The following is a 19,167-nucleotide window of genomic DNA, read 5'->3' as shown; positions in this document are numbered from 1 at the left end:
GTTCAAATCATGGTTTTAAAACTCGATTTTGCGTCTCATCTCGTCCATGCCAAATATCAAGTCATCTCGAACGAGTTTTTCGATACGTTTGAGATGTCTTCTTTCAAAATTTGAAAAATGAACATGAGGTCTTAAATCTCGTTTGAAAATTTTACTTGTCCATGCCCAATACCGAGACGTCTCGGGTGATCATCTCGGTCTCGAACGAGTTTTGAAGCCATGAGTTCAATGCAGTCACTTTTGGGAAATCCAAAATCATATAACAATAAACATGTCAAATCCCATTAATTATGGGATTGGATCATTGACTTTTGTTATTTTGGGTTTTAATTAAAATTTTGATTGATTATTGAGAATTTTATATTGTGTATGGATTGGCTCCAAATATATATTCTAACTCCTACAAGAAGTTGGGAGTGCTTTAGCTAAATTTTACACTCCAAACAAGTATATTTGCAACACAAACACTTTCCTAACAAAATTAATAAAGAAAAGAAAAGGGGAATCTTCAGGTTTTTTTATGGTGGATGAGCCTTAGTAAGGCCTATTTTCCTTGCTAAGTTAGCCAGGCTAGTTTCTACTATGTTTGCTGTACGATGAGGATAGTTTTTTTTATTAGTCTATAAGAGTGATTAAATTCCATAAAATGGTTGGTATCTCACATATCTAAATTAGAGATTTGGAATTTATATAAGGGTTGGGATCCGATGGACTCATGAAAGTAAATTCATCTGATCACACACAATTCTGTGAATAGAGGGGCTGAGCTAATAAGGAGCTTGTGGGGGCAATTGCTCCCATTAAACTTTGAGACAGTCTTGTATTTATGTATTTGCAACTAAATACATACATCATTTGCTCCCACTCACTCATCTCCCTCCTTATTTGCCCCCACCTCATCACCTTCCTCCAATTTTTTTCCCCATCCCCCTTACAGTTTTTGAAAATGACATTATTTCTTAATTGGACTTTCTCTCATGGACTAATTAGAAAAGACCTAAATAGCATTTTCTTCAACTTCCAACCAAATTTTTTTCAATTTCTTCCTAAAACTATTCATATTCAAGCTTTTTCAACTGTACTATTAATTATAATTTGCCCCCACTACAATAAAATCCTAGTTTTGATTGCTTGAATACCTCCACGTCAACTCACTATCTTGTGCAAAAGCGCAATCCATATAAGGTGACTCATATAAAAAGAAGAGAGATTTATCCAACAAACCTAATTGTTACATTTTTATTACAAAAACTCCCCTGGAGTTTTGTCAACTCTAAGGGAACCCTACTTTATGAAGTTGGTTATCCACTAAAGCTTATTTTATCAAGTTTGTTACCTAACATACCTTGGAGTGGGTATCACAACATGAAATTTAAATTGATATGGTTAATTTGTTACTTGACATATCTTCAAGTAGATTGTAAATACATCAATTGTGGCATTCAAAAACATGATATGACGCTACAATGCTATAAGGGACAAAATTCTACGAATTATAAAAAAAGAATTTTAAAAAAGAATTAATTTTTACTATTGCATTTTAATTTTAAATTTAGGAGTTCAATAGCCATCTATATCAGGAGACTTTAGATCAACTCAAAAGAGGATTTTATTTTTACTTTTTTCTTTGAATCTGAGTTTTTTCATGCTAGAGTGATTCACAAAATAAAGTTTGGTTAAGTAACAAATTTGACAAAATAAGGGACTTTTGTAATAAAATTACAAGAGATAGGTCTGCCCATTAAATCTCCCTAAAAATAAATATAAAAAAAATGCCGAAGTGACTAACGTAGAGGTGTGCACAAAACCTTAGATACTTTTCCTCGAATCAGAGTGAGATATGGGCACTATGTGATGTATCTTATCTGTTTACTTTCATTTGTAGTTATATAATCGCGTAATCGGATGTGACGTTGGACACTAGGATGGTACAGCACTAATAAAAATTATAAAAAAAAAATGAAGTGGGCTCCACCAACAAGAAGGTGGGCCTAACTAAAGTTACTGGTGGATCAATCCATTTGCAGACTTTAGGACTGTAGTCCTATGATGGTGAGCCCCACCATACTATGGTCCTTCTAAACACCAAAGATGTGGTTTCAGGCTTTCAGCTTTCAAGTACAGTATCTCATTAACTATGTCCGTACGAAATGAGATATGTTGATGAACCAGACGCCCCCACGTGTTTATAAAAAAGTCCATTGACACGGCTCCATGTGGAACCTACATTAAACAAGTCAAAATCTTGTGTTTGGACTGGTCTCCTGCCGTAGATTTTTACTGGTAAAAAAAGATCCATTGATCTTAATCATCAAGTCTTGATTAAACTGTGCATCCAGGGCATGTACAGCTGAGATGCTACATAGATATGGTATCAAAAGTTTCCATCCCATCTTAGTAATCACTTGTATCCAACGTCGTAGGACCATAGCAAAAACCTTTTTGAATGTTGTTTTTTAAATGGTGAAAGTGAGTGGAGCTATTTAAATATCTTATAATCTGCGCCGAGATGAGGTGAGTTGAGTTGAGCTGAGCCTAGCTGAGCCAAAAATAATGGGGGGATGATTATCGATGACGTATTAGAATAAATAAACCGCGCCTACAGCTGTACTCTTTGTCGTTTTGTGGTTGCAAGGTAGCGGTAGAGGGTGCTGTGGTCCCCAAATTTCCCAATATCAAAATCACGTGTCGTCGTTTTCAAGCCACAATCCCTCTATTGACGATCTTGATCCTCCCACCACATTATATCTATTTCTAAGAAACAAATTAGTTGTTGTCATCCTCAGGAGGACACTTTCACGAGTTCTAAACTATTGGACAAATACTCGTCAAGCCACGCGCGAAACACTCTACGCACAACACACACCAAAAAAAAAAAAAATTATATATATTTGTTTTATAAATAACAAAAGAGAAAATAATTTAAAAATAAAAAAAAATGCAAAACTGAGGCGTTGAAGCTAGACAACAGTGAGACAAGTGTCGGTGCAATGAGATGTGACGTGGTAGAATCGCATTCGTCTGCTAGCGTGGGTCCCAATTCATTAGATGAGGAGTAGGGTAGTTTGTTTATGAATAGGGATAATCTAACTACCCCACATGGCACAATCAATCGACTGTCGTGACGTGACAAGTTTGAAAATTATAGATTTGTACGGTTTAAGATACAAAATTGCACTTCCTCGTAAAAATGTGTATCTCAAATTAATCTTATATCTCAAGACGTACAGTTCTACAATTCTCAAACTTCTTGAATTGATTGAGTGTTCCACGTGGGGTAGTTAGATTATCTCAACTCTTTAACGCCACTCAATGCTAAGACACAAAATCATCTTTGATATGTGGTCTAAATTTATCTTTTGATAACTAAAATCGAACGGCCTTGACCAATGAATAGGTGATTCACATGAGGTAGCTTTTCTTTTTTTAAGGTTTAGCTGTTATAGAGAGGTGTCCCATACTAAAATTGTGACTAAGATCCCAATATACAGAATGTTGCGTATGAAAATTATTTGCTTCTAAGAGTATTTAGATAATCACGTCGAAGTATAAATATAGGTCAAATTGTAAGAAAACAGATTTAAGAGATAAGATGAATGAGAAAATTTTTCTTTGAAACCTTTTATAGCAGGAACGGAGTCACTAAGAGTGGAAATCTTTTGAGGAGGCAACCAAAGGAGGAAATTTTTTGTGGGGATAATGGTGATAGATTTTTTTATTTGTCGTTCATATCTTTCTCAATAACTAACAAATCTTAATAAATTAAGAAAATTCTTGTGGAGGTGAAGAAGATCAATTGCCATAGACATAATCTGAAAATGGGTGAACCTTACAAATAATTGTATTTTTATATGAGTAATGATTTTCTAACTCCCTCATGTGGCATACTCAAAATACTCTCCTGATGTGGCATGAGTTAGAGCCATAGATATTTTTTTCTTGAGACATACAACTGCACATATTTATGAAGATGTGTAGATGTGTATCCCAAGATATAAAATCTATGGTTCTAACACATGCCACATCAGGAGAGTATGCCACGTGGTCCCTAGAGATATCTTCCATCTCAACACTCACGTTGGACAGTATAAATCTCCGAACACAAGTAATCATGGAGTCGTGGGGACCAAGTATGTGGCATACAAGTGTGAAAATTGTGACCACCACAAAACAGTATGACTTGGAAACCTGAGTCAACTTGGTGTGACTTAAAATTCTACTCCATTTGCATGCATGGTTAAAATTAAAGAATTTTTATTACTATGCCAACTTTTACTTATAACACTAATTATAATTAAAGAGATATCACATATCTCATCTAGAGTCTTGTTCATGGACCTTTTTTTTTTTCCCCTTATTGTAGGTATCCTCACCCGAAAGGTAAGGCTAATCCCGCGGTCACACACAATATCACCCCCTCAGAAAGTCCTACTTGCAATTGATTCAGTCGAAGGTAAATCGAAACCTAGAGGTTGGCCTCAAGAAATTCATTGCTTCGTGGAGTTTTGAAGACTTGACCTATCCTTCCTGAGGAACTTATCAAGGCTTTCCACTGAGCCAACCCCTTGGGGACTTCTTAAAAAGCCCTAGCTAGAAGAATAATATTCCTCTCTAATAAGTATTGTTCTTTCTATAAGACTATTAGACCAAATAAAATAATCGACAAGGTGGGTAGTTATCCAAAGCTTTGATTTATTTTTCCAAGTTGATTTTAAAAACATATTAAATTCACTCTAACCACACATTCCTCATTTATATTCAAATCCATCTATCTAAACTTGATTCCAAATATCTAAGTTACTCTTAAAATATAGATAACATGAGATCAAGTTGGTCAAATATTGATCCCTGAGAGTTATTCAATTACCGAGTCTTCTAAGGCAAAATTGTTCATCTCTTCATGGTATTCTTGTGGGAGAAAAAAAGTAGGATTTCCATCGTTGACGCTTTTTTTTAATTTTTTTTTGTGAAATAAAACCGGGACTTTGATAGAAAAATTATTGAAGAAATTTCTTATTCTTGTGTGATAAAACTAGGGTATTCATGACAACACCATTTTGATCAATAATGCTCGAGTCATGAGAGAAGAACCTAGAATTTTTGGAGAGGAAAAATTGAGACACGAAAAATGAATCCTTAGGGTTTTAGATGATATCTAATTTCGCATTGAAGGTGGATGACGGTTTGGTCATTCTCTTCTAAGAAAAGAATTAGAATAATAGAGTGAGAACATCCAAAACAAATCTTTTTTTTTTGCTCACATAAAGATGATCAATTCGGGATTTCACAGAATTCTGGATTGACCAATCACACGAATCCAGGTGTACTGAGGACTCCAATTAACAAAACTACTCTCGTAAGCTTCATGTGAGATTATGTGAAATCACAGATTAACTTTTCTATGAGCAAACGAATCTCTTGTTAGAAACATAGAATGTCTATCAAGTAGACTTCGATTTGGAAGATTAGTGTGTTACATGTAAAAGTTGGTATCGTAATAGATATTTTTACAATGTTAATATAAAAATATTTTAAATTTTTAGTTTTTTACCACTTTTGAAAAAAAAAAAAAAGGGATATATCACTCAAAGTTTTGGGTTTGGTCATTTTAATATTTCTTTATTTTTCCTTTTTGTTTTTTTTTTAATCCAAGAAGTCTTTATAGTACTAATTTCTGGTATTAGATTTTTCAAAATATGTTAAATTTTAATTTATAAATTGGTTAGTGACAAAAATTATAGCGCTAGAAGACTATCTCAAAGGTCGTTACAGAAATACCTATTAGTAAGTATTTCTATCTGAATATAAAATTATTATTTCCCATAATTTAATTATTTCTTGTAAATCTTATAAACTTCTCTCTCTTTTGTTTTTTTTTTTAATTAAAAAAACTACTAAGAATGAGGTACACAATTAGAATGTAGAAAATATGATCAATTAAATCGTCACAAGAGTGGGCCAGCCATTTTCACTGGGCCTCACTTTGAGTATCAGTTATGGGCCCAAAAGAATCTTTTAGGTGCAATATTTGGCCTTCAAATACTTTCGGCCCGATACAAGGTCCAAAACATAAATGAGCCCTCCATTAGGGCTGCAACCTGGGTGGGTTGCAGGGTAAACCCAGGCTCTATGGGTCAAGTTTCAGGCTCACAAGGTTTTTTTTTCATGGAAATCAAGCAATTGTTCATATATGGATTGGCGTGGGTGAGTCCGATTGGTGGATGTCTTAGTCCAAGCCTAACCTAAATATTGATCGAAATCAAAATCTCAACCCAACCATATAAGAAAATATGGTCATATACTAAAAGAGAGATTCTATTGGCACAACAATCCCTTTGAAATCAAGCAATTGTCCATACATATATTGATTGGTGTGATATAAGTAAAAGTTGGTGTGTTATACGAAAAAGTGGTTCGTCCTTTGTATGTGGACACAACAGATTTTAACTTCTTTAAAGACATGGTAAGGTCTTTACTGATGTTAAATGCCAAGTAGCACGCGCGAGGAGTTGTTAAGTAAGATCGGGACTCTAATAGACCGCCTCAATCAAGTCACATTGATTTAATCACTCGGGTTCTTCCCCTTTTATACATGTTTTGAACTCTTATGTTCAGTGAGTTAGTGAGGAAAGGAAAGACTTATCACAAGCTTGGTCATGCTAGCTTATAGTTAAGCATGGTAGGTAGGATGTCTTATAGGTAACACCGCCATTACGTTGATGCTAGACTATGTCGTTGGTTGAGCCTTTATATATGTCATTTTGTCATTGAGGGTGATTATGGGCTAAGTCGACAAGTATTATAAGGTGTATTATCTCCACATAAAGTCGACAACCATTAGTGTTCGTGCCAAGTTATGTTTCTCTTTGTGGCCTCAAAACCTAAATTCTATTAAATCCGCCCCAATTTGGTGGCTTTGAGAATTCCTTAATCATGGTAGGTGCCATATGGATAAGGCAAGTTTGGTGAGTGTTGATGTAGAAAGAACAAACAAGTGCTTACTGAGTGGTTTTGTGGTGGTAGATGGCTTACATATATAACAAGTGATACAAATGAGTTGGGCTTAAATATCGGGCCATCTTTGCAAGTTTCGGCCCATTTGGCAAGTTCTGGATCTTGTAGTCCTTAAAGTTTACTATTTGACTTCAGTCTTATGAGTTTAGGCCTAGCACATAAATTAAAGTTTGATTTGGGACTTCTAATAAATAAATAAATAAATAAATAATTTTTTTTTTATTTGATCTAAGATTTTGGAAATGGATGGGTACCGAACTTTCACTTAACTCCCAAACTTTAAATTAAAATTCAATGGGAAAAAATAACTTCTTTTTTGAATATTTTTCTCAAAGTTCATAAAATTTTGTCCTCTACAGCTCTGAAGCACCAAATCATATTTTTGAATGTCACAAGATGAGCCCAAGGACCCTTAGGAAGGGTGAAATCCTTACTAGCTTAGTAAGGTTAGTCAGACTCTTTTCATTTTTGTGTGCAACAAGAGAAGTCCAAATGAGTCTCACTAACCTTACTAAGTAAGAATTTCACCCTTACTAAGGGTCCTTTATTCGTGGCATCCAAAAAATTATGATATGATGCTTCAGGATTATAGAGGTAAAACTTTTATAAAATTTCAAATAAAAAAAAAAAAAATCCAAAAAACGTTATTTTGTATGATTGAATTTTAATTTAAAATTTGTGAATTTGGTGAAAGTTTAGTAGTCATCAATTTTCTAAACGTTAGATCAAGTCCAAACCTTGTGTTTTGGTATCTGAGTTTTTCCATGAAATCTAGAGATTGTTGTGTTGGATTGCCAATGTGGTAATCCATTTTACCAAGACGACACTTTGTAAGGGTAAAATCTTACTAAATTAATAAGTAAAGCATTAGTGTATAAATAGAATGCCACGTCGCAACAAATAAGAGTGTGAGCAGGGAAAATGCTATTCATGAATGGAGTACAAAGTTCGCACGTTTCTATGACCGCGTGTGTCACGTGTACAAGTTTGGTCTAAGTGGCCAAATCAAGTCGTATACACGAAAGATATTCTAGTCTTACTTATACTTATCACTTCAAAAAATTTGGATCACAAACGAATTTTCGCTGTTTGATTATGGCTCAATAAAAAAGTGACACGTCTTGATAAGTACACGTGTCATCAATTTATTAAAACAGAAAGAAATGGAAGAAAACTGAAAAAGAACGAAAAATTTCATGCTCACTCAGGGTATGAACCCTGCACTGACAACCCAGAAAACTTGTCGCCTTTTGCAAAAGTTTATTACTTTTTCTGCAAAGATGTCTTCCTTCACTAGACCTTCTGGATTTGTAGCAGAGACACACTTCATCTCTCTCTCTCGATCGAATTTCATGGCGAGATTTGATCTAAAAGCACCACTTCTCGCATCAGAGCGTTTCAATCGATCCTCAGAAGAAGCTGAAGTGGTCGTAAACATCGAATCCAACGGCCAATATGATCGAGAAGAAGTAGGAATCACTCAATTAGGGCAAGAGAATCCATTCGATTTCATTGGAGTTGGTTCCTTCTCGATTCCACATCCAACACCACTAAATCCATTTCGAAATCATACACCTCACGTTGAAGGTCTTTACGAATGGTTGAAGATCATAATCTGCATCCCTATTGCTCTTATTCGCCTCTTCTTCTTCGGTCTCTCTCTTGCCATAGGTTTCATCGTCACTAAACTTGCTCTCTTGGGTTGGAAAGACAAGCAGAACCCGATGCCTCAATGGCGATGTAGGATTTTGTGGATCACTCGTCTCTGTTCTCGTTGTATTCTCTTTAGTTTTGGGTAAAAATCCTAACTTTTCTCTGATTTCTTAGTTTAATTGAAGATTTAAGCTACCATTGGATGAGGCGAAATTAGCCCCTTTTGTTTTGGTTAAAAAACATCGCTTTTGTTTTAGTTTCCAACTTTAATATAAGTTTTTAAAATTTGCCCCTTTTCAAATGTTTGATTTATGCGTTTTTTTTTTTCTTGATTTAAGATACCATTGGATAAGGCGAAAAGGAAGGCCAGCTTCAAGAGAGACTGCTCCAATTGTTGTATCTAATCACGTATCCTACATCGATCCTATTTTCTATTTCTATGAATTGTTCCCGACTATTGTTGCGTCCGAATCCCATGATTCCACCCCCTTTGTGGGAACAATTATCAGAGCAATGCAGGTAATTTTGTGCCTTAGAAAGATTTGATCAAATTTATTGCACTTGATGTACTTTGATGTTCTATGATGAGGTTAATTCCTGAACCTGAGTCCTGAACTGTGCTTTTTAGGTTATTTATGTTGATAGATTCTCAGCACCATCAAGGAAACATGCTGTCAATGAAATAAAGGTAGAAAGACTACACATTGTGATTGAATTAACTGTTCTGGTTGTTTAATTTCTGTAAGAAATTTGAACTTTATTTTCGGATCAGTCATTCCATCAAGATAACATATGGAATTATACTTATGTTTATAGAAATAAAGACACGCCTAGGTACATCATAGACATGACATTTATACTTACAAAATGAAGTGTCTAGCATTCTTTTCAGGTTGTTTGCGGAACATAGTTCAAATGTCACACTATAACACCTTTACTCTAAATTATGGGAAGTTCAAGAAGTCATGAGAAATTTTATAGGTGAATATAACTTGCAAAATATGGACTGATTTATGAATATTTGGCACCATATGATTCATCCAGTTGCCTCATTAGTTTGGTTTTAATGCTATATACCCATGGCGTATACTCCAATAACTCCAGGGAGTTGGATTTCATACCAAACTCCAGATACATTAATGCCCCTGTGTTGCCACTGACAAATGGCTGAATTATTTTTGGGTACCGTGACTAAGCCATCAGTAAGTGGGATACATGGTGGTGGTGTGTCTGAAGGAGTTGGATTTGAAATCGACTCTGAAGAGTAAAGGATATTGGCTCATAATGCTTGTGAACTCTACTGCAGTTATATGCTCTTAAAAGAAAATGAGCTATCACTTCATCAAAAAATGTGACTAGAAAATAATTTAATGAGAAGCGTGGTTATATTGTTAATGGTTTTGGTGCTTTTCTTTTGGAAACATCAATTCATCATATGACATTACTACAGCAGTAATATCAATTTCAGTGAATTTCCAAGCAGTTCCCCTTTTTCCTCTTACCAAGATTGTGTTTAATGTAATATTTCTTGGTTGATATGCTTTTAGAACTTACCGAAACTTGTGATAGGTGAATAGATATTATAGTTTTCTCAACTGATGATTTTTTTCCTCTTCTCTCTATCTGCAATTACGTCACATTGTATCAATTCTTTTCCTTTTCCCCATTTTGTTTCTGTAACTGCAGAACATGGTTACTCTTGTTATCAAGGTTACCTTCATATACTCTTGGGATCAATGTCTAAGGACAACTTTTTAGCTTTCAAATAGAAGCAATAATATTTTGAATGCATACTCATGAATTTTTGTATGTTGACCAAACTTTGAAGGAATAAATTTATATCACTTTATTAGCTATTTGATACAGAAATGTTTTTTCAAGGATCTAAATACAGAGAAAGGCTTCGTGCTATAAATTTCCACAAGTTCTATTGTTTCCTGAGGGTACTACAACTAATGGGAGGGTCCTTATCTCATTTCAACTTGGTGCATTCATTCCTGGTTACCCTATCCAACCAGTGGTTGTCCGCTATCCACATGTACACTTTGACCAATCATGGTAGGACTTCTATCTTATGTAAACGATTCTGTCAATGGTATCTCAAATAGTATCTCACAGGCCTTGTGTCTTTTGACATTTCTTTTTGTTTAGGGGAGATGTTTCTTTGCCAATGCTCATGTTCAGAATGTTCACTCAATTTCACAATTTCATGGAGGTATAATTTCTCTTATTGTCTATAGTTACATTCCATTTTTATTAGATAATGCTTGATATCTTGTATTATGCTATTTTTTCCTTATAAAATATATGCATAAACTAATGATGCTAATTGGCTAGTTATATATTGGTTGTTTATCTGATATTTTTCTCAACTTAATGCTTGAATGCCATCGTTCTTACTACATTGCCCTTTACTCATACGAACACTACCCCCTCATCTTGTCTCACTTTTGTTGAAATTGTATTCTTTGTGTAAAGCTGATATTGATATAACCATAGTTTCATGTGCAATCACATATGCGATTTAGTTATTTTGGGCCATTATGCAATCACATACTACAATGGTAAAAAATTTGACCATTGGATTGTTACATTAATTTTTTTGAACTTATCATCAGCTGTTAAATATCTTATTCCCAACCCTTATTCCTACATCATCCTAAGCTATTTCTTTCACTCTTGTACTCATATACTATCTTTAAATCAAATTTTCACTATTCTTTGAATTGGACTACTAACTGGTGGTTGATACTATTGAAAACTTATTTTCTTTAGATTTCAAGGCCTTGGGTTAGTTCATTGTGCTATATTATCAATTGTTTCTTGTATCGAGTATTAAATTTTTAATTGAGGCCTCTTGTTTTGGAATCAACAGGTGGAATACCTTCCCGTGATCGTGCCACTTGAGAACAAAAAAGAGGGTGCTGTCCATTTTGCTGAGAGGGTGAGGGTTATTCTGTTATTTAGTTATTTATTGTGATGGGCCTTTGACAAAGTTGGTTTACTCTTAGTTTCCTTGTACGTACTTGAAAATGTTAAATGTTGTGGTGTAATGGAAAATTTTCTTTTGTAAATAGTCATATTGTGCCATTCACTTTCATAATCATATTTGGCACTTCAACTACATGTGTTAACTCAGTGATCTCACATGCAAGTAACACTCTCTTCTCTAGAGCTAATTTTGGTGAATTTATGAGGTGAACCTATAAGAAATGTATATTTCTATATTCGCAACGTACACCAACTAAGAGAGTCATTTCAGGGTTGATCCCTTTTGTTTGTGGGGTTTTTGGAAGGGGAGAACAATTGGTGGATTTTTTATGGGGAGGAACTTGCTCCTCACGATGCCATCATCAATGTGAAAGCACTTCTTTTTTTCTGCTCTAAGAATTTTGAGGACTTGAAGCATTTCTTTTCTGAAGAATTTTATTTAGGTGGGAGCAAGTTTAACGGCGACCTATGTATTGCTTGGTTTTTGTTGTTTTCTGCTTTTTTCTGCCTTGTTATTTGTATGGGTAGGTCTTCAGGACCGGCTTTGTATCTCCATTTTTCTGTTCTTAATGAGTTTATATTTATCAAAGATTGGCATAAAACATGAATATTAGTGAAACTAAAAATGATAAATTGCTTTCAACACATGCTCCATCTCTTGCTCCTGCCATACTACCACTTTTACTTCTACATGCATCCACCTTTACTATGTTACATTTTGTACGAGGTAGCCAGATTGATCACCAATTGAGTAAACTTAGACGTTAAAGTGCACCTACTCAACAGTATTAATTACAGTTCTAAGATCTGTCATATTAGCATGGGTTTTACATTGACAAGTGAGAGACAAAGCTGCATTGATCAAAAGTGCTTGATAGCCCTATCATTAAATATTAAAAAGTAGGTATTTAGACCTATGCATCATCTTGGAGTATATACCATCTTAGTAGTAAGGGATTCACGTATAGCTAATTTGCTGTTTAATGATGATGTCTTCTTTAGATTATTTATTTCTGATCAATCACTTCATTCATGTGGGTGATGCCTTGTAGACGAGCTATGCTGTTGCAAATGCACTCAATGTTGTACAAACATTTCATTCCTATGGAGATTTGATGCTTCTCACAAAAGCATCCCAAATGAAACAGGTAAGAATACCTTTCTTATCCTATGCTCTACCTTTTGAAACCTGCTTCACTATAGGTTGCTTATTTCATATGTTTGGTTATTCTTGGAAGGGCTTCATTCTTGTTTGATATAGATCTCCACCCAGCCAGTGATCCCGGACCTCTGTACTTATGTGAGATTCTAAAAGTGAAGTTGCATCCCGTTGAATTGCTTCTTACGAGTAGTATTAAAAGCCAATCAAATGTACATATTTCAGTTAATAAAGGAAAAAAAATTAGGAAATAGTTCTGGTTCCCTAATTTGTAATATCTTTCTGGAAACATGTTTCAAGAAATGGATACTATTTTGTGGAACTAAGCTATAATCAAACTCCTGAGTAACTGTGGTTAATGATAACAACTTATTGAGATGGCAGTGCAACATGTTTATGAGCTGTACACAATTCTCATAGTTCAACGGATCTACAACTGCTTTTCCAAGTTTGATATTTAAGTTTGGTCGTTGTAAACATGTTGAAGATTTGTTTAGATCTGTCATTTATCAAGAAAGAAAAAAAGGAAATGAACAAAATCTGTTTCCTTCCACTATAGAAGAAATTTTGTAAGTTGTGTCTTCTCATCCACTTTTATTTTTTTTTAAACCGGTTATAATTGAATTAATATTCATTGGTTCAAGTATTGATGTGGATAAATTAGTTTGAACTTCTACAGTCTAAATAGTTGGGTACTTCTGTTTGCTGTAAATTTTAAGCAGTTCAGCTTCAAATTCGTGTAGTAGAATTTATACAGTTGTTTTTGAATGTGTTTGAATTCAAAATTTCATGCAGTAAACCACATTTATTTTCTTAATATTATTGTTATTTAGCATTTTTATGGTACAATACATGTGTTTTGCAGGAGAATCCCTCAAGCTATATGGTGGAAATGGCTAGAGTGGAAAATGTGAGCTGTTATATTTAAATACCGTTACAACTAAACACTTCTTTTTATTGTTCTCTACTAGCACTAGTTTAAAAGGAAAAGTAAATTTCTTCTCTTGCTTTCTACAGTCACTCAACATAAGCACAATGGAAGCTGTGGAATTTCTAGATAAGTTTCTTTCTATGAATCCAAATCCTAGGTAATGTCTAAGTATTGCTGTGGAAACATTTGAATAATTTCTTTACTCCTTTATTAGTACAAGGATCAAATTTAGGCATGATACCCATAAGAACTTACCAACGGAGATTTCGTAATCAATATCCTGTGATTCCTCGTTTTTAATGGATAATGTTATTTGTTAAAGGGGAATGTTAACGTCCAATACTTCGTGGGGACGCTAGCATTGTCCAACACTTTTTTTTTTTTCAATAATACCCCTTCTCGTTTTGTCTTTTAGTGAAAAATACAAGGGTGTTATTGGTCTTTTACACAATGAATGCTATGAACATTTAAGTATTTTGAATTAAATATCTTTTTTGTAGTAAATGCTTTGGCAATCAATGTTAGATAAATGCATTTATTACTGGTATAATGAATGTATTTATAGTGTAAAAGACTAACATGCTTGTCTTTTTCACTAAATGACAAAACGAGGAGGGGCATTATTGAAAAAGAAAAGGTGTTGGATAATGCTAATGTCCCCAAGAAGTATTGAACATTAGAATTCCCCTTTGTTAAATATTTCATTTTTATTGTTCACGTTTTGTTATGGTTAAATTTTTTTTTTCCTTTTTTTTATAATGTGGAATCTCAATGTTGAATTCTTTCCTTCTGATCACTTGCTTGTGCCATTATCATTTGTGACTTCAAGTGCATGCAAGAACTGAAAATAATACATGTATTTTGTGCCACAGAACTGAAATATAAGCCTTGTGACATATTATATTTAGAGTCGTGCTGGAGTGACCGCAGCAGGGGACACCTTGACGTGGTGGTGCGTGCATGTCCATAGATGCGTTTTACTCGCATCTCGGAGAAAACCCATCTACGTGCATGCGTGCGCCACCATGTCAAGATGTCCCCTGTGTGTCCCACTCTGAGGTCCCTCCAGCATTAATCTTATGTGTATCATATTCGTTACTTGTTGATCTTTCTGATTGGCCCTTGATTAGTTTTCATTCAAATTCAATTCTCCAAAAGAAGAGGTTGTATCCTCAGATTTGAAACTACTGAAGCAATTAGATGATCTTTGGCAGCATTTTGATGTGAGGAAATTTCTAAGATGTCATTCCCTATATGAACACTAGCTTTAATCTCTCTCAACGCTTTTCCATTGTATAGCTTTAAGAGTCTGGGATACATGGTTTTATTTTTGGCCCCATTGGATGCAAGTTGACTGAGTTGTCTTGGTTTAGTGGGGTATCTATATGAGATATGTCATAATAAATTTCATGCGGTGACCAAGCAAACCGAAATTTGGTACTTGCCTGCATTGATTTGTTGTAATTAAGTCCCATCGTGGAACCCATTCTTCAATCCTTTCTAGGATAGCTTCAACCTGAGGAATCTTTTATCTTTTCTCAAGCCACAGCTCATTGCAGTTCGGTGATTTACTATCATTCTCACTTTAGATGCCTGGTTATAGGAAAAAGATATATCTTGTCTGTATAGGATTTTTTTTGTTGTCCTGTAATTCATTAAAAAAAATTGAATGGAGAAACAAGACTCGTTCAGCCAACCCCAAACTTTTGGGCTAAGGCTTTGATGTTGATGATTGTAAACTATGTTAGGACTCAATTAGGATGGCCACTATTGCATACTAATGGCATGGGTAATCCATGTCCTTTTTGTTAGGATGTGCTCATCAAAACCGACAATCTTGACATAAATTAATTTTTTCTACTATTTGCGAGTTAAATTGTTTGGTGTTGATTAATTTACATGATCCTCAAAATGTCTATATTTTATAGTTTGACTATGATCAAATGGTTATCTTTTTTTTTTCTTTTCTTTTTCCGAAAGGTATCAAATGATTCTCAGTTATCCATTCAAGTTATAGGAAAGAAAGATTTTTCATATTCATCATTATATCATCCTGTTAACAGTGGACATGTTAAAATACTTGATTTTCTGAGGGTTCTGAAGCTGCGGCAGTGTCCTCTTTCTGAGAAGGTCAGTTGCTTGAGTATTCTGTATTTTTCCACAAGCTTCCTCATATCAATTGTTGACACTTATTTTATTTTGCATATACTCAAGAACTGCTCCAATTTAGCATGATGTGTCAGTAGTTAACCCTTGTAAACCCAAATTTCATCTGTTTTCTTTTCAAATAATAATAGCTGTTCACTTGTCATGATAAAACTGCCCGAGGGTTGACCTGATCGACTGATTGTACTTCAGGAAAATACCTGATCACTTTGATATTTTGAAGATTTAATTTCCACTGAATATAAATGTATCTAAGCTACTGCATCATCACAATCTTACTTTGACAAACAGGAATGCCTTTACTGTAGGTTGGTTCTGTGAAGTTTCAGCTAAAGTGGGTGAGAACTAGTGTAATAGGCCCTTTTCACTGTATTTAACTGGAGTGTGTTTCTACAGTAATTGGCCTTACATAGTAAAGCTTCTAACATGTGGCCTTGGGAAAGGAAAACTCACCAAGTCCTTACATGTACACATTGAGTGCCAGATGTCAATAGAAAATTATGTTGTATCATGAAGTAACGAGGGAAAAAAAGGGAAATGTTTTAATTGAGTTTACAACTGGAACATTTGTTAAGACCTGGTGGCTTATGTTTTAACTGGTTTGCTACAAATCCAATGCTTCCCTCACTGTGATTTATATACTTTTGATTGGTATCCACACAGTTTTTCCCTTCTGAGGACATGTGCATTTGCTTTTACTCTTGCAATCATGTCAACCTTACCTTGTTACTTATCTAATTAATAATAAAAATCATCAACCTAGTTTTGTTCAGCTGAGCTATACTGAAGTTTGAACAAACCATGGATAATGATAAAGGTGAATCTACAATAAGAATGGTACCACTATTAGCTCTATAGTCACTCTTCTTACACCTTTCCCTACACGCTTCTATAATTCAATGACACATCAATGTTACTCAGTAACATTCTTAGGAAACTCCACAAGCATAGCATTTTCTGGTAGGAATGACTATTTTAAACATTTAGTCGTATTATTGAGACTATGAAACATGGAAATCTCAAATAACAAAATCCAAAATCAATAAAGTAAATAAGTTGATGCAGAATGAAAATCAATAAAGTAAATAAGTTGATGCAGAATGGTGGTATGGATAGGAACACCACTTAGCAAGATTCAATTTCTTGTATGTGGATTGGAAAAAGGCAGGGGAAAGAGAAAGAGAAGAAAGCAAACCGTAGTTTATAGATTTAAGGAAAGGCAATCAATGGGTGAGGGAAGGTCACAGATGACAGAGTTTGTTGCCTTCTTGTTCAGTTCTGGCTCTAAAGTGCTGAAGGTCAGTTTCCACAGCCTTAGCTAGTGAAAGTGGGAAACCGAATGGATAAATGAATCGAAGAAGAGGAACTCGCAACTTCATTAATTGGGGCCAGATGCACGGTAAGCAATGCTTGAGGACCTTAACTAAGGTGGCCATGTTGACACCGTTGACATGAGCCACAGGCGGGGTCAAGGGGAAGGTGCCTCTCTATTATATTGCAATTTAATTAACGACATACTTCTCAATTTGCTTTACGTCTTTCTATTGATACCTTCGTTTTGATTAGATTACATATCATATTTTCTTCTGTTCTCGAGATTTGGTGCATATTTGTGTGCAGATTGATGTCACCTTCACCTTTTACTAAAGAATATCGACTATAAAAAAAAGTATCCTGAAGTTGATCATATAATGACCTAGAGTTCTATGTAGATGGTCAAGGTGTTGCTGTTATAATAGGGTTCGGCATGTCTGTTTATTGAACACCTCATTCCAAGGCCTATGTGCTACGTACTTCTCTAATTTCTCCCATATTTAACGATATTTCCATATATGTTCAATCTTTCCATATGTTAAAATCTGTCGTTAGTTGTTACTGGGTCCATTATATTTTTTATTGAAATTTTACTCTTATCGATTGAAGCGTATTTTTGTATGTTCACCATTCCAGATCTTTGGGTTCATCGATTTGGAAAAGCTTGGGTTGATTACATTTAGACAGGTAATCTGCTGATATCTATACTTAACATATTTGTAGAAGTTTCTCTAAGTTCCACCAAGGGATATTTCTAAATTTTAAAACTCAGCAATAATCTGTAAGCTGCTTAAAATTCATCCAAGCACTAAATTAAAACTATAGTTGTCTTTATAATATTTGGTTTACACATCATACGTTCCATCTATAATTCTAATATATGCTGCATATGCATAGTTTATCTTTCTGCTAGTGGTATAAGTCTTGTGTTGCATATACACTGCTTCACATGTTTTGTTTTTATTAAAAACATGCAGTTTCTTTTCGGATCATCTCATGTCATGAAGCAGCCATTATTCTGGCAAGCCTGTGAATTAGCCTTCGCAGAATGTGATGCCCGAGGATCTGGTTATATCTCAAAACAACAGGTGAATTTGTCACTCTCTTCACACACTAGTTACTGTTTTAAAACTTTGATAAGCTCTAACACTTGATGCATCTTGGCACAGTTGGGCGATTACATTCAACCAGCAATGCCAGATATGAATGAAGAAGAGGTTAGTAGTAAATAAATGACTTCATCAAAATGTGACATAAAACCACTTGGGTTCAAATTGACCAATCCGACGTCAATCAGAAACTCACAAGATCCGAACTTGATAATGGTATATTCACATGGATCGGGTTGCCAGACCAACTCGACCTATAACTTTTCGTTATCACCTTATCTCCTCACTTAGTTTCTATTCATAGCCACACTCCTTAAGCTTTTTTGTGTTGCTGCAGATGTGTGCACTTTTCAGTTTATTTGACACTGATGGTGATGGGAGGGTCAGCAAGGTTGATTTCATGTCATGCCTAAGACAAAACCCGCTGCTGGTAGCTCTTTTCTCTCCTAAATTGGTGCACCGCCACAGTTTAGTTGAAGCTGGTGGTAGATGGCCAGAAGTCGTGTGATGTGTCTGGCCACCATGGTGTGTTTGAAATCATTTTAAGTGTGGGGTTTGAAGGGGACTGCTATAGAGTTTTATTTGAAATATAGCAGCTTCTTGAAATTTGAAAAATTTTACCTTGTAAACTGCCCATTAGGCAGCTATGGAAACAGCACCTTTAATATTTATATGTTTTTTTTTTTTGAATTGCATCTACAACTGGCTAGAGAGGAGAGCTATAATGTATTTGATGAGATATAAAACAGATTGCAAAAATATACAGTTAACATGATAGTGCCTACTGTGTTGTCTCACAATTCATTTATATATCTTTTGATTTTGCTTCC

At 34.8% G+C, this 19,167-nt stretch overlaps 1 protein-coding gene across 1 annotated transcript; it reads left to right on the top strand.

Moving 5' to 3' along the window:
* Positions 1-8,292: 8,292 nt before the first annotated feature.
* LOC147389607 (lysophospholipid acyltransferase LPEAT2-like) lies at positions 8,293-19,167 on the top strand. Its single transcript, XM_086417534.1, has 14 exons — positions 8,293-8,809; positions 9,006-9,186; positions 9,296-9,355; positions 10,562-10,725; positions 10,819-10,882; positions 11,543-11,611; positions 12,711-12,806; positions 13,683-13,727; positions 13,835-13,905; positions 15,812-15,878; positions 17,865-17,915; positions 18,206-18,316; positions 18,398-18,445; positions 18,675-19,167. The coding sequence occupies exons 1-14, from the start codon at positions 8,295-8,297 to the stop codon at positions 18,843-18,845; spliced, it is 1,713 nt and encodes a 570-aa protein (XP_086273660.1). The 5' UTR covers positions 8,293-8,294; the 3' UTR covers positions 18,846-19,167.

This window comes from Akebia trifoliata, chromosome 12 (assembly GCF_017979445.1).
Source record: "Akebia trifoliata isolate Shusen 1 chromosome 12, ASM1797944v1, whole genome shotgun sequence".
NCBI classification, from domain to species: domain Eukaryota; kingdom Viridiplantae; phylum Streptophyta; class Magnoliopsida; order Ranunculales; family Lardizabalaceae; genus Akebia; species Akebia trifoliata.
This window is presented reverse-complemented; position numbering and strand designations above follow the sequence as displayed.

Excerpts from the sequence above, each read along its gene's own strand:
- LOC147389607 (XM_086417534.1), top strand. The coding sequence starts at position 8,295 with ATGTCTTCCTTCACTAGACCTTCTGGATTTGTAGCAGAGACACACTTC. Across the intron at positions 9,356-10,561 it reads ATGCTGTCAATGAAATAAAG|AGAAAGGCTTCGTGCTATAA; the intron begins GTAGAAAGACTA and ends ATCTAAATACAG. Across the intron at positions 13,906-15,811 it reads TCTATGAATCCAAATCCTAG|TGGACATGTTAAAATACTTG; the intron begins GTAATGTCTAAG and ends TCCTGTTAACAG.